Here is a 16,566-nt window from a genome sequence, read left to right as displayed (position 1 = left end):
TAAGTAAGCAGACAATTTTCTTATTAAAATACTCTCGTGCTTTAGGCGAACACGAAATAACTTAAAATAGTATTGTATTAACAAAATAATTATAATTCAATGAATATAATTGATGACATCGATATATAAGAAATAGTAACGATGTTTATAAATATGTCACAATATGTATGATACGAATAAAGATAAATGTGTGTATATTTTTTATAGCGATGAGGGTTTATTTCCCTTGCGTCGGTAATCTACTTCGACCCTTTTAATATTTAATACAATACGTAGCGATACGATTCATTTAAAATATAATGAGGTTGAGACCGAATGTATAAAATAACAATAAGTTGGTACGGAGTCCGTCATCAGAATGACATTCATTTAAATAAACTATTTCGTCACGTCACATAAATAGTTAAATTTATATATAACAGCAGTTATTGCCTCTTCAATGTGCCATTTCTTATTTAGTTTTTAATTACATTCTATTTTCAAATTTTTTAAAAGAAAACATTGTAGATATTGATAAATGTCGAATTATTATTTTCTACTATGTATTTGAAATGTATGTTTGAAGTGATCACACGGATTTCGAAGGTATGTATTATTCAATCATTTAGGTTCAAAACATTGCCATATACAAATATTATTATTTAAAAAAAAAAGATTTTTAACATAATTTATTTGGAATGTTATCTAAACTTAAACTTCTTCTCTAGGCCGTTCATGCTTTTTCCTATCCGAGATTAATTTACGCCAGTTACGTAATTTCCATAATTGGTGGTAAACGGTGCTAGAATCAATAATTAATATATTGTAATCAACAATCGTATTAACGTTGTATTCAGAATCGATAATTTAATCTATTAACACGATTCAACTTATATCATCTAGATTCTAAGTTTATATACATAATGGAGATTAAATGTCTTCGTGTTTCAAATTTAAAATAAGAAAACATCGTAATAATGTTTTTTTTATCAAGCTTGAATTTACTCCGAATTATTAAAATCGAATAAATGTTTAAATTTAGCATCCTCTCACAAAAAAAAAACATTATATAAACCAAAACCCAACGATAAGTCATAACCTTCCAGGAATATATAACTCCTCAGTATAATATACGATATATTTAATTTGATAACTGTTGATTATATTCTTAAACGTAATTAAAATCACTTTAATTCTATTTTCTCTCGGAGTTTCATTTGGATCGGAACAAAAACGCCCACGCTTGCAATTAAGACTCCGATTAATCTCATAAATTATTTTCAACATAGAAACGACACAGTCCTAGTTACTTACTGTAAAAAAAATATGAGCACTGACTAAAATATGTATCATTAAGTAGTTAGTTTATCTTTATTTTCCTATATTAAATAATATGAGAGATTTTTAATTGCGGTAGACAAATTTGATTGTCGTTTAATGTTTTGCCGTATCTATTTTTTAATACTACCTTCTTTCAATTACATTAATTACATTTTCTTCTAACACAACAATATAATATTATGCTTTAAGCGATTCTATATCTATTATTCAGATCATATTATTTTGGTGTAAATTGTAAAGCAGCTTAAAAAGTAATTAGCAATCTCGGTTATAGCTTCAGTGCTGCCTAAAATGTACAAAATGTGACGTTTTCTTTTGAACGACGTTAGTGTTGGCTATTGTAAAAAATAATTTACTATTCACATTTATATAATAGACTCATAAATAGTAATAGATATAAAAGTCAGTCAAGAACTTTTTATAAAACGTAATAAGAGAAAATCTGAATTCATTTCAATTTATATTCATAGTTTGGAACTGACATCGTTTTAATAATCAAATAAACAAATTTGAAATTCGAAATTCATTTCATTTTCACAATTTTCATGTAGTGAATTCTGTCCAATTATCTTCAGTCTAGTCTTTGTTTTAAGCGATGTGGACAAAGGTTTTCGTATTCATAAATCATCTAGTAATGTACTACAATGACTAAAATCATCTGTAATTATTATTGCATCAATGATAAGTTAACTTTAATATGCCGTGTGCGAACTACTTTTATAAAATAAGATCAGTTTTCAAACTTCTTCCTTCACTTATTTTACATCACTAATTTTAGAATTCATCCGAACCTACACAAAAAAAATACAATAACATCTAGTTTATTCGTCATAGTCACGGAAGTTATAGCGACGTCCACGCGACAGAACCACTTGTCATGTGTGTATTGTGTCGTTTTCAGGACCACCCGTGGAAGTGGGGGTTACCATGTACGTGCTCTCCATCAGCTCTCTCTCTGAAGTGAAAATGGTATCTCATACTCAAAGCAATATTAAAGACACAGCGCATACATAGCAAAATTTGTCCTTTAGTATAATCACCAGCATTACCGTTCATCGTAGCACCCGTGTCCACGGTTCGATCGCTATAGGCGCGGCACGATGCGATCACGACCAGGTTGCGATCGCATCGACGCGACATCGACGCGTTCTTTTCCGCACGCACCCCGCGCCTCTCGCCCCGCTCCGGCAATGGGGCACGTCATTGTCCTCTGGTTTGGTTTTCACGGCGCGAGGCGCGCGCGCGACTCACAATTGGGCTTGATTGCAGGTCCGCCAGTGGAGGTGGGCGTCACCATGTATGTGCTCTCTATCAGCTCCGTCTCCGAAGTGCTCATGGTACTCGCCACTGTCAGCTCACGCTTGACTCGGTCTCTCCGGCCACGGCCGCTGCGACCGAGCAGCCCCAGATACGAGGCTGCGAGCATGTCCGCGTTTCGTGGAGCAAACGCCCTTTGTCAGCCAACCTGCTTTCTTATTATGTGTCCCCAGACCCTATAACTTGTGTTAAGCAAAAATTGCTTTATGACGTCATAATAAGAACAGCAATCCGTTTTAACCTTACAAGTTATCAGGTTGTGTGTCCAGCAGTATTCGTAATTCCAAAGACAAAATAATCTATTTAACGCGAAGTGGTGATGGTGGTCCTCAGATTATATTTTAAGCTAAAGGTTATAGCGTTAAGAATCCAGCTTAAAGTACTCTATTGAGCTAGATTCTTATACAGTCTTTAGGTACGGAACGCTTAAGGTAACGATTTTGTCATTCTATCACGCGTAAAAGTAAATTTAAAGTTTTCATTCTAAAGTAACATCAACACTTCGTTCGTAAATAGTTTTTTGTATCTACTACAGTGCACCAATAACTTTAATACAAAACCGGTGCAAACGAAAGATACTCTATGGATTTGCGACGACTGTTTAATTCTTCGTAACTCATTTCGTAGTTTGATGTGTATGTACGTATGTGTGTATCTACTGAAATTGCCTAAATATTCGTTACCTTTCACGCTCTCAAGTAATTTGGAACACCGGTTGATATAGTTCTAATTTTTCTATTCGCTTAAATTAATTTTAATATTTTATATATTAGTTTAATGTAGATACTAACAATAATACTCGTAAACCCACTTTACCCGGTCTTCCAAAATATGGAATTATACGAGCTGCTAGGCGTTTGGGTAAAGACCCCGAAGTGGAAACCAAATCAAAGCTCAGAAGGTCACAGTAAGACGTGACCCATGGCCATGGAGAGGTTGTCTATTTGTAACATAAATCTCAATAAGCCGAAATCACCAATTAATGATATTTTATTCTTCAAACATTATCCAATTATTTACACGTGGCAATTTGTGTATTTGTCGGCTTGTTAGCTTCGATTAAGAGATAGCCTTTATCGAGCCGTGGGTGCCTGCGCCACCGCCCACTCACCTCGCCCTATCCCACCACCAAGCACCCATTTCATTATTAGACCACACCAATTTTAATTAGGCTTCGTGTCACACACAACACTGCACTTTTTTATCGTTTCAAGCTTCGCTCAATTTGTCCATTCAATGTAGTGAAACTATACGAGGTGCGTGTTTTTGTATTAATTGTAAAATATCTACTGAAGTTCCAACACTAGCATCGGAATTGTTTTTAGATTTGACGGTATTAGCAACCCACAAACGCTCTTTACTGGTTCACGTAGGGTATCAGCTACCAAATCAAAGCATGCAAGTGTTAGATGTTTTTATATTATATATTAATTTTGTATTATTCAACCCATTATAACTGTTGCTAATAAATTCATAGTTCTCACATCAGATACTTTAATTATTCCTATCATTGATATATCATGTTCAATCGAATACATCAATCAGTGAGATCTATGTTTTGATCGCTATGTATTAATAACATTTTCATAATATATTTATTTTAAACGATTTATATTACGATTATGTATTTTTCCTTCAGGATTTCACGCTGGATTTTTACTTCAGACAATTTTGGACTGACCCTAGATTGGCATACAAAAAGAGACCCGGTGTTGAGACGTTGTCGGTTGGCTCTGAATTTATAAAGAACATATGGGTACCAGATACATTCTTCGTAAATGAAAAGCAATCGTATTTCCACATTGCGACAACCAGCAACGAATTTATTCGTATTCATTATTCAGGGTCTATCACTAGAAGTATCAGGTAATATCGAACTTGATTATTATAAACATTGCATAAAAAATACGAAAATCGAATTACATACGTTTGAAATGGTGGCAAGAATACTTACAGTATCGAATGAAACTCACTAAAAATAAGAATAAATAATACGTAATAAATGTTAACTAAGCATTAATATATACGCAGATACGTTTAATTACATTAAATATTCTCATAATAATACGTAATACAATAAATATGGAGTGCTGTTAAACCATGTAGCGGTTTGTCTCATTTTGTATTCGATAATAAATTAAATACACTTGACTACAAAAAAAGCGTGTAAATACGTCAGGTCGGACAATAATTCGCTATGTGCAAAACAGATTAATGGATTTATTTAAGTATTTTAATATAACCTCTCATACTACAATAAATAAGGACTATATTTAATCAAACCGTGGCTTGAAAATACGCTGTTTAAATAAAAACAATTTAAATAAAACAACGACAAAACCGTGCGTATTCCTCGGACCGATTCGTCAGTGCTTCAGTAACAATGTACCAATTATACGGTATGCCAACTCATCTACGAAACCAGTTCGGTCGTATGTTTTCGTAGAATCTTCAAAATAAATTGTATTCGAACAAATAAAAATTGTTGTAGTTATATTTGTTTAATATATTAAAATTTTATATCGTGATTTTTTGATGCTGTTATTCTTTTTTGTGTTGAATACTCGAGCGGTCTTTTCCCCGTATCACAGTTTTTTTTTTTTATTTGACAAAAGTGTAAAACGGCATTTGATGTATTGGAAAGTGAAGACTTCTATGGTCAAAAGTTAGTTAAATGTTTTTTACATGATTCGATTTGATTTCTTTTTCAGATTAACTATTACCGCATCCTGCCCTATGAATCTTCAATATTTCCCAATGGATCGGCAGCTTTGCCATATCGAAATCGAGAGTTGTAAGTATCTGGACAATAGTTTGATTCTGATATTGTGTATAATATGCAACGAAACCATGTTAATTATATAAATAACACAATATTTATTAAATTTAATATATACTGTGATGTTTTAATGTTTGTTATCGTATTTTTATATATGCTGTTCAATAAAAGCGATTAAATAACACGCTTAATATAATATGTATCGTGCAAATTTCTAATATTAAATAATGTAAGGCTGTGGAGTCACCGTCGCGTGTAAATTAAATGAGTATATTTTAACAATATTCGAAAACTCGTTCGAAATGCGAGGCCAAAGAGAATTTATGATGATAGAAAAATAATAATTAATTCTATTTAAGAGATGCGTGTGTGTTCACCTAAAGCAATCATTGATTTGATTCTTACCACAATGCAAATTATCACTAGGCTTACCGATATTGTGTTGTGACCACTTTCTTGTATCACAGATGCTACTCAGGGATACCCTGTGAGCACAAGCGTACAACCTAATCGTCGACACGTGCTGTGATTACCCTCGTGTTCTCATAAATTGGAATGTCTCCTTCTCGCATACAGCACCCGCAGAAGGCAGACTCGTAAAATAGTAAGCCTTTGTCCTCACGTGCATTAAGCGAAAGAACTGATATCAAGACATCGACGCTGCGATAGCTGAGCGGGCCGAAGGAGGCGGGGTACGGCGACCGCGGGGTCTGCTCAACCACCGAGAGCCGTGCCGCAGACGCGGAACGCACGCGACCGACCCCACATTACCCGCGCACCCGCGCACCCCCGCACTCCTCACCATCCGCACCGCCAGAGACTCCTTCCACGCAATACGCGACACGCACCGCAAAACATCGCTATACGCACGCTTCTTATCACAGTACACCGATATTCCTTGCATGCCTCTCACACCTGACTGCTTTCTTTTCTCGATATTATATGTTTATTAAAATTAACACCTATTTTTAATATTAGTATTTTTCTTTTGTGTTATGACACCTATAGATAGAACTAGTAGATTTATATTTTTCTATCATCCATACCGAGCCGATTCGAGTTTGGAAGCTATATTCTAAATCCAACTCGGTTCAGCTCAATAAGTCTCGCCCTATGATCCCGCGAGTCCCACCGACACCAGCCGCGTGAGGGTACGCGATGCTTCTCAGCGTAAGTGATAGCGTTTTGTGTGTTTGGCATGTCTCCGGAGTCGGATACACAATGAGAGACATTCGGTATCACTGGAAGGACGGGCTATTGAGTGTCGGCATGAGCAATGAGGTGCAACTACCCCAATTTCGAGTGCTGGGACACCGCCAGAGCGCAACCGTTGTAACTCTCACTACAGGTAAATAATTTGCAATGCCTGCTGTCCAAGCATTGTCCATCCACGCTCTGCATCCGACCCCGTCTCCCTCAGCCCGTGTGCAGACGTTCGACCCGCGACACTAGCACACACGCTAAATACGACATGACAACCGCACGACAAGACGCGCGACGCCGAGCTCGCGACTCCCCGCTCTTACCCCGACCGAATAACGACTCGAGTTACAAAACCCATTGCGATGGGCCTGGGGTTTTTTTCATTTATGTATCCGCTGCGCACAGTCGGCTACACCATGCGGGACATCCGATACAAATGGAACGAGGGGCCCAATTCTGTTGGTGTATCGAGCGAGGTGTCGCTACCACAGTTCAAGGTGCTCGGCCATCGTCAGCGAGCCATGGAGATCTCACTCACAACAGGTACTATAAACGGGGAAGTCAAAAAGTAGGCGACTGAAAAACTTAATACAAATTTACAAAACGTGAAACACTGAACATAAACAGCCACGATTCTTTTCACGTCCTGCTTTTGTATTTTTGCACTAACAACACAGAGTTGTTTGTTTTAGTAATGTCAATTTATTATAAGTGATTCCCTATTAATAATTAATTAACACTGAATAAAAATCCTATCACAAGTAAAATTAAAATTTGTTGTCCTACACGTAATTGAGTTGTTTAGAAGTTCTAGTTGAAACGATTCACTGATAAATATACAAAATATTATTATATAAGCTTTTTTTGCCAGTAACTTAAAGGAAAATGAATAATTTTTACAGGAAATTACTCGAGACTGGCATGTGAAATACAATTTGTTCGTTCTATGGGATACTATCTGATCCAAATATATATACCATCTGGTTTAATTGTCATTATATCCTGGGTATCTTTCTGGTTGAACCGGAATGCGACTCCCGCTCGAGTTGCCTTGGGTGTGACAACTGTGTTGACGATGACTACGCTTATGTCGTCAACTAACGCTGCGTTACCTAAAATATCTTACGTAAAATCGATCGACGTTTACCTTGGCACTTGCTTCGTGATGGTCTTCGCTAGTTTACTGGGTAATTATTTCACTGAATACTTTTGCTAAGCGAACGTTTACGTATACATTTGATTCCTATTTAATTATAACAATGTGCCAATATGAACATGTGCGTTATTTCATAGCGGCAAAGCGAATGATGAGTATAATTTAAGGCGAATTAAAGTTATATGTAATGGAACTCTTTAATATGAACGGAGTTCTACATTTTTACAGAATACGCAACGGTTGGATATATGGCAAAGAGGATTCAGATGAGGAAACAGAGATTTGTAGCAATTCAGAAAATCGCTTCGGAGAACAAAAAGATGCCCGTGGATTGTCCGTCAGTAGGAGATTCTCATACACTATCTAAGATGGGAACTTTAGGAAGGTGTCCTCCACCAAGACCATCAGTAAGTCGAAGAAGGAATAATTCTCATTTTTGTCAATGCTAGCCCTCCTCTGGATGCTAAACAGCAATCCAATTGTATTGATGTGTTCTAGTTAGTAGAGAGGAGTGGGTGAGAAGTAGGTGAGTCGGCGTAACAACGAACCCAAAACTTCATAGTTTTAAAATTTGTTAGGTCGTTCGAATTATAAAAAAAATATATAATCTCTTTAAATCTCTATAGGTATCCGTGACCACTTTCCTCCAGGTAGCTTGTTGCCAGCCTACTTATAGAATCTAGAAATAGTATTAGACAAAGTCGCTATCTACATAGGTTTAGGTTTAAAGAATTTATTATCAACAAAGACATACATTGTCACTTATGTGATAACAATAAATTAAAGTAATACATATGTCTGTATCTCTTAATCACTTAGGATTTTGAAAATATTTTTAAATTCATCGACCTTACTACTTAATGAGGTATTTTGTATGTATTCTAATTTGTAAATCTGTTGTATGAAATGGCTAACGTATTAAGATCGTTGTTGTATCCAAGAATCAGATCAATAAGATACATCAAACAATTTTCTAAAACAGACCTACAAAAAAGTTTGGCAGTAGCTTGTCTGTATTATATAGTAGAAAAATCACATTCATAATTTATTTTATACATTAGTAATAACTGTTATTTGTGAAATATTGGTCTCTTGATCAATTAAGAATGGACCTTTACGCTATAAATGAATACTTTAGAACATACCACTGATACGAAATTAGATTCTACCAAAAATCATCGTTGACTGTAACATTTTGTTCTTAACATTTATCCATTTCTCATTATATTTATTAATAATTGTACGCGTGTAAATCTGGTGCGGGTCTCTGGTAAAAGCAAAAACAAAGTAATATATTTTGATTTGACACAACCTTTTAACTTTACAGGAAGTCCGATTCAAAGTTCACGACCCTAAAGCCCACTCAAAGGGAGGGACTCTGGAAAATACCATTAACGGCGGCAGAGGCGCGGAGGAAGATAACCCTGGACCCCCTTCTCATCTTATCCACCCCGGAAAGGTAAAAATCGCTAATCGTAACCAAGGTTTTATTACTACAATAAACAATTTGCTCTGTGATCATTTATGCTTGCGTTTGTGTAATGCTCTGCGAATTAACGATTGCGTGTTGCTTTCGATAAAATAACATATTTACAACGCATAATATATTCACGCGAAAGAGTCTCGAATGACTTGAGTACTATTTAAGGCCTGACTTGTTACTGTAATGAAGGTTACTTCCATAATTGGTATCGTGTTAAAACTAACCGATGTTATCGAATGATTTATAAACGCGAATGTATTTATTTATGGCAACTGTGATATTATATCATATGATTTAATGGTTACGTGCTTAATTTCAGGACATAAGCAAGCTGTTGGGTATGACGCCATCCGATATCGACAAATACTCGCGCATAGTATTCCCCGTCTGCTTCGTCTGCTTTAATCTTATGTACTGGATCATATACCTTCATGTATCCGACGTCGTGGCTGATGATCTGGTTCTTCTGGAAGAGGATAAATAGAGGGGGCTTAAAAACCCACTTGTTTGGCCGCAGATTAAAAATAGTATAATATATTTGAAACTATACCAATGTTTTATAATGATTGTTATATGCAAACTAATTTCGAGATAAAAGTTATAAGATGCTATTATTCTGTGAAGAGTCGTTTTACAATACAATTACAAGACAAAATATGTGACGTCAAAAAATATAAAAAACGTAATTATTTTCGTTAAGAATAACATAAACATTTTATTAATATCAGTTGAGGAACTCTCAAATTTTCTTGGAGATTTTTACATATAATACGTATACAGCATATTTCAGTGCTAAAGGTGACAATGTGCATTTGATGTAATTCTAAAATTAGACATTCATGTAATACCCACTTTTTTAAATACCAATTATACTATCAATATACAGCTATGAATATCACTTGGTAGTAGGGCTTTGTGCAAGCCCGTCTGGGTAAGTACCTACTCTTTAGGTATTCTACCACCAAACATAATTACTTAGTATTGTTGTGTCTTGTTTGAAGGTGAGCTAATGTACAAGAGTTAATAAGGAACACCTTAGTACCCAACGACTCTGTTACTTTAATACCCTCTGCTTAATGGGAGAGGAGGCCTTAGCCCTGCTGTGGGAAATTTACTGGCTGTTACTAGTACCCAAGCTTAACGACGATATAAGCCTAGGATACAACAATCATCAAAGATTGAATATAAGACTTTCACAGATGATATAATGTTTACAAAACGTTATCATTACAAGTTTCAAATATATCATACAAGCGGTTAGACAAGTGGTGTTCAAATCACGTTAATTATTAAGTCTGATGCTCAACCTTTTTGCTTAAACTATTATTATTAATAATTAGTAGAAATGTATGTACTTTTGTTAAATAATTAGCGACTTGTTTATTGTTTTGCAAATTCTATACTATTGTTATTATGTCACTAGGTATTATTATTTTATAATTTTCGTCGCAAATCATTTCAGATACATTTATATTTAATAATTTCTTATCGTAGCTTCATTACGAATATGTTATTTGTATGTTATAAATTTTAATGTCTTGATTAAGCGATCGTGGCTGCTTCTCATTGAAAATATGCATGATGTTTTCATACTATAATATTTCAACTATCTGGGTTTGCTCTCGTCCTATTCTAGGTCAATGCATTTGAAATAAATTCTTTACTCAGTTTATTTTTTCAATGAAGATGAACAATACCATTGCATATCAATTAAAATAAATATAACTCGTCTGTTTAAGAATAGGATTTTTGCAAGCCTTAACCAAGTGAGAAACATTTATAGATGTAGCGATGATTGCGTCTATATTGTCATATGCATTTAATAAGTTAATGTTAATGTATATACATATAACGAACTACGAACACGATGACGAAACTACGAAATGCATACATTAAGTATAAATACGATCTTCATTTCATACTTTAGCTTGCATGGGCTATAAACGATTGCAAAGCCTCTAGCATGTACGATCTGTTTTTATTACACGTAATAAAAAAAACACTCTGTATAATCAATGTACATATATACGAGAACGACTATAGAAAACACATTCTTCTGCAAATATCCGATCTTTAACGAATCGACGACGTAGTATCTTCTCTACATAAAATAAATAAAACGAAAAAAAAAGTAAAAAAAAATAGCATTTTAAATCATCCCAACTAACATCCACTCATTGTAAAATTATTTTTAATTTTCGATTCTATTAGTTTCATTTTTCCTTGCTTGTTCTAGTCAAAATATTATTTTGCAAATATATTAAAAAATATTTAGTAATTTTAATATTAATATTAGATATAAAGTTATTCGTAAATATTTACCTATAAATAATGCAATTGTGCAGTAGATGATATTATCAGACTATGTACTGTTTAAGAAGTTAATTGTTTGAATAGAATAGTACTGCACAGTTACGTAGATCATGCAAGGCTTCTCAAATTAGAAAATTAAGCTTATTTTGTTGGCCCTACCTAAAAATGCTCTAGTAGTTACTCCGCAATTTGAGCATTAGATCCTTAGTTGTTAATATGGGGAGCAAATTACATAAGGTTGTTATCACACGACAGCAGCGATCGCAGCATTTTGATCTATTGCGATTTAAAACCGCAATGAGACTAGCTGTATAAACTACGTACCTTGTGTTTAATGATCACATAATATCAATCATAATAATCTTTAATCGACGTTTTCCGATGATAGCAACTAAATTCTTTTATTTTGAATAATTCAAAATAAAAGAATCATGTATAACACTCCCTATTTTGACAACTGCTCTTGTCCCTCGATTATCTGAGATGCAGAACTCCTGTCTTCAGCTACGACAGTCTCAACATAACATTCAATGATATATTGAATAAATGGGTTCCTTAAGGAGTAGAAAAGTAGATACAAATACGAATGCATTAAAGAATATTATTCATAAACAATGATACGATATTAAAAAAAAGGTTCATTAGAGAAGCGATATTATTTATTATGTAATGTATTGAAATGTTTATTAATGTTAAGCATGTCTGTAACCTTACGGAACCCGCGGTGAGGTTCACGGTCATTTTAAAAATTTAATAAATTTATAGCAATTTATACATTTGTTTAACGATTCGTTGTTTATCAAAACGTATAGATGTTTATAACACAATTTTATAGACGTTAATTTTATAAATGACTGAAATATGAGTTTATTTCTATAAGTGCAGGAGAAATTTTTAAATATATTAGAAAAATTAGTGCAATTAAAAATATATCTAAACTTAACTTGCGTAAAAACGTTGCGATTCAGCGCAGTGTCGTGTGGAATGGCTTAATATGATCTGCATTTATAGAAACGGACTAATTACATAGCATATATATATTATATTTTTTGAAAATGTTTATCAGTTTTTCCTCAAAATTGATGTCCAATTAATAAGTTTGTTAAAATACAATCACATTCCATGTAATACTCCTAGAATAACTCAATTCGTATTATGACTGTTTTGTCGTTATAATATACTAAGTGCACTCGGTAATTAATGTGAATCAATTTATGTCCGGTTATTATATACAAGAAAATATTAGTTTAGCTCACGGATGAAAACGTCACTCGTAACTCATAGCGGCTGGTATCTTACGCTATTGTAACGATTCTTTGATTATAGAAACCGGACATTAGATGACAGTCGCTTATATGAATATATTATATCGATAGTGTACTAAGTGATAGGTTTAATAATATTATCTGAAACGAAATTCTAAAATACATGTTTAGTGATTAGTATTTAAGTGATCGGTAGATACGACTTTTAATATATAGACCATAATTATGTAAAATTCTTCAGCGAAATAAAAACTTTTCATTGTAATTAATTCATTATTGATTCATGATAACAAAATGGTCTTTATACATTATATTAATAAAGCTGATATTTATTATACATTGTACGAAGTTGAATTAGAATCGATGTGAATTTATTCTTGAATAGGGTAGGTATAAGAAAATCGGTGTACATACATTGAAATTATAACGAAATTAATTGAAGTTAAATAAGACTATAGGTCGGTTCGAAGTTCTAAAATTCATTGATCATCATCAAGTGACTTATTGAAGAACCTCTAGTATTCTAGTATTACTTGGCATACTAGTGATAACTCCCAAGGTCACTCAAGTAACACATAATTAATATAACGAATACAACAGTGGTTTTTAATTACGTTGCTTGACTCTGAACTATGAACTATTATGTATATTCAAATTAGATAAACGAAACTTGAATAAGGAAAATTTAAATTAATATATAGATACTATCAGTTCTAGTAAACATTTTTAGTGTTTTTTTTTTTTGGTTAAATAATGACGTTTCTAACTTTCATCATTGTTTGCTGTCAGGAAGATGAAGACATTTATTTATAACACACCACATTCTAAATATGAATCAAATGATAACGACGTCAGTCTTTTATATAACTTATTTATTTCTTACGAATACCTCACTTAAAATTTTACATTAAATAAAAGCACAAATATTTATTACCATGTAGTACGATTACAGCTATTATAGGATAGGCATATAAAACATAAAAATCAACCAAAAGCTACCTGTACTCGCGTATAAGTATCTAAAGTTCAATTCGTTAGGATCATTTCATTGTAAAACGAGATACTTAATAGTCTACTTTTTTAAGACTTAAAATCGTTTAACGCTATATTAATAACATAACCTACATAAGTCCTTAAAGCAATTAAGTTGCAACACGATATGCTAGGTAAATATAATAAAGAAATACATAAATAAGTGTAGTTGCACTCTTTAGGTTCCTGATCAGATATATAGGAGAGCCTCGCGTCTTCGGTTGATTTCACTTGATTTATAAGTGCGCTAGGGTGTGCTCGTCAAAAACGTACGGAAAATAGTAATATACGCCACAATAATAAACCGTTTCACTATACTTTCCTGGACTGGAAATAATATTAATAATCAGACTTGTAGGAATGTTTGCGATATTAAATTATTTGCCGAGAAATCGGACACGAATTGATAGATTAAATGTCATGTTGTGTTAATAATTTGTTGATGTTAGGGTGCGAATAATGAACTGTGTATAAAGTAATCATCTTTATCCGAACGTGCTTCGAATTAATAATTTATATCGTGACGGAAATTAATTATAAATAGTAATTACTTATAGGTGAATATGATATAAGAAATAAATATGCCGAGTAACGCACAAATAACAAAGTAGATAGATATTGTAACGCATATGCGACAATATCTATTAGAAATTATATAAGAATGATAAAATATTTAAAAAAAAAATCGACAAAAAGAAAAAAAATCGTACAAAAAAATACTAGATTCTTTTCTCGTATAGTATCGTTAGAAACTAAATAATCCAAATGAAATATAATTAAAAATGAGATGTCTTCTCTTTATATAAAAACTATAAAGGGAAGATATCTCGGAATTCGGAACGCTATATGATTATATATTAGTATAGATCAAAGGCAACGTTTTCAGTCGAATGAAATAATGCCAAGACTAAATAACATGATATTCAAAACTTAGACCAAAGAGATAGAAAATAATTCTATTATTAGAGAACGAAACATTTAAAGAAAATATTTAATTAATAAAAGCACTGATTTTGTAAAATTAATAGTACTATTATTTGAATAGTTTAGTTTAAATAAAATCGGTTAAGTAGAATAATCAATGCTCATTGCCAATTTACAATATAACACACAAAAAACAACAAAAAGAAATGTCATCCTTACTATTAATTTACATGTAAAACAAATATGTACATTTATAATGATTGTATTATGCTCAATACAAATAATAATTATCGAAATATATAAATTCAATCATTACAAATGTAAATAATTTACTCATTCATTTATAAATATTCACAATCATAATTCGTACACTAGCATCAAATTATTTATTAATTACAGACACTACTAAGCTTCTCTATCCATTTACCTAAATCATCAAAACCTAATTATCTCATTAATTATATATACCTGAACATAACTTTATAAATGTATATAATGTATCATTAATCTTTGTCCCTATATAATCTAAGACTAATTTATCTATTTCATAATATATCACGTCTAACTCAACCTTTTATTATTAAGTACTAATTAAAGTATAATTTATATCTAATTCTTTTTTAGATCCAAAAACATCGCTATTTCCATCAGTATTTTCCTAATAGTTTTTTCACTTTACTCCATAATTATCAAATCATTTGTTTTCAATATTTGTTAGTTATATTTAATTTTAAAGTATAGTTACACACCAAACAATTTCCCTACGTACGCTTCAAGTAAAACTTAACAATTAATGAGCAATGAAACATGCAAAAAGGTTAAAAAACTGTTTCAAAGCAAAAAGAAGTGATATCCAAAATCACAACCGACCTAATTTTAGAAGTCGGTTGAAAAGGCACAAATTAAAGTTTCTCTTAACAAATTCGTTGTCAATATAATTTTATTTAGATAATTATATAATCATTTCAATATAAACGGATTATAGCACATATAACTGCATTTAATATTTGTAGGTTGATAGAATTTACTCATATATTATAATTATACTCAATATTAAATTTTTACTAGTCATAGAATGTAGGAAACATTATTATGGGAATATGTTTGCGGTCGAGTGAGGAGTAACAGGTGACAGTAAGATGTAAGAAACACTAAGGTTACTGAGTTGGAAGAAAAATCGGGCGTGTAGAAAATATTGCTGAAATATGTGAATTCGTTTAGATGTGAAAATTTAGAGCATTTTTCTAAATTGAAAACATCCGTTCAAGTTGAAAGTTATTTAACGGGCGATATTGATATGAAAAATAAGATTCGTCTAATTATCCACCTTATGGAACACCGCGTTAATAGTGCTTTGAATTATTTCAGCAATAAAAAGCCTAATTAAGCGCTTTAATTGTGAACACTTCAACATTTTGTACGCTTTACGATATTTATGACGTACTTCTTTACTTTGTCTAAGCATATTTAAGCTATTCAATGTTTTTATCCAATATTTTCTGATGTTTATGTAATAGAAATTTTATGCAATTTTATTTATATACATAATATTTCTTGTATGATTTTTTTTTGTGTAATTAGCAACTTACCGTTTGAGTAATAAAGGAATTTTAAATGTGTAAAAAAATGTAATTCGTCTTTCATTTTATACCCTTTTAATATTAGGTTGAAATTGTCTGGTACTTTGTCTGTCTGGTTATATACTGTCTGATTTTATATTGATTGTTCTTATAATGATATAGTAGCAATGTAAACAACTCATTTTCATTCACTC

At 32.5% G+C, this 16,566-nt stretch overlaps 1 protein-coding gene across 1 annotated transcript in view; it reads left to right on the top strand.

Annotated features, from left to right (window-relative positions):
* Positions 1–10,019, top strand: part of LOC124543128 (gamma-aminobutyric acid receptor subunit beta) — a 41,935-nt gene extending 31,916 nt beyond the window's left edge. The window contains exons 3-10 of the mRNA XM_047121194.1: positions 2,222–2,289; positions 4,277–4,503; positions 5,349–5,431; positions 7,025–7,162; positions 7,522–7,806; positions 8,004–8,182; positions 9,103–9,234; positions 9,578–10,019. Coding sequence (XP_046977150.1) covers positions 2,222–2,289; positions 4,277–4,503; positions 5,349–5,431; positions 7,025–7,162; positions 7,522–7,806; positions 8,004–8,182; positions 9,103–9,234; positions 9,578–9,742 — 1,277 coding nt within the window. The 3' untranslated portion in view covers positions 9,743–10,019. The remainder of the gene's footprint in view (positions 1–2,221; positions 2,290–4,276; positions 4,504–5,348; positions 5,432–7,024; positions 7,163–7,521; positions 7,807–8,003; positions 8,183–9,102; positions 9,235–9,577) is intronic.
* Positions 10,020–16,566: the final 6,547 nt, after the last annotated feature.

The sequence above is a fragment of the Vanessa cardui genome, chromosome Z (genome assembly GCF_905220365.1).
Source record: "Vanessa cardui chromosome Z, ilVanCard2.1, whole genome shotgun sequence".
In the NCBI taxonomy this organism is placed as follows: domain Eukaryota; kingdom Metazoa; phylum Arthropoda; class Insecta; order Lepidoptera; family Nymphalidae; genus Vanessa; species Vanessa cardui.
Note: the sequence above shows the minus strand (reverse complement) of the source record. Positions and strands in the feature narration are given on the sequence as shown.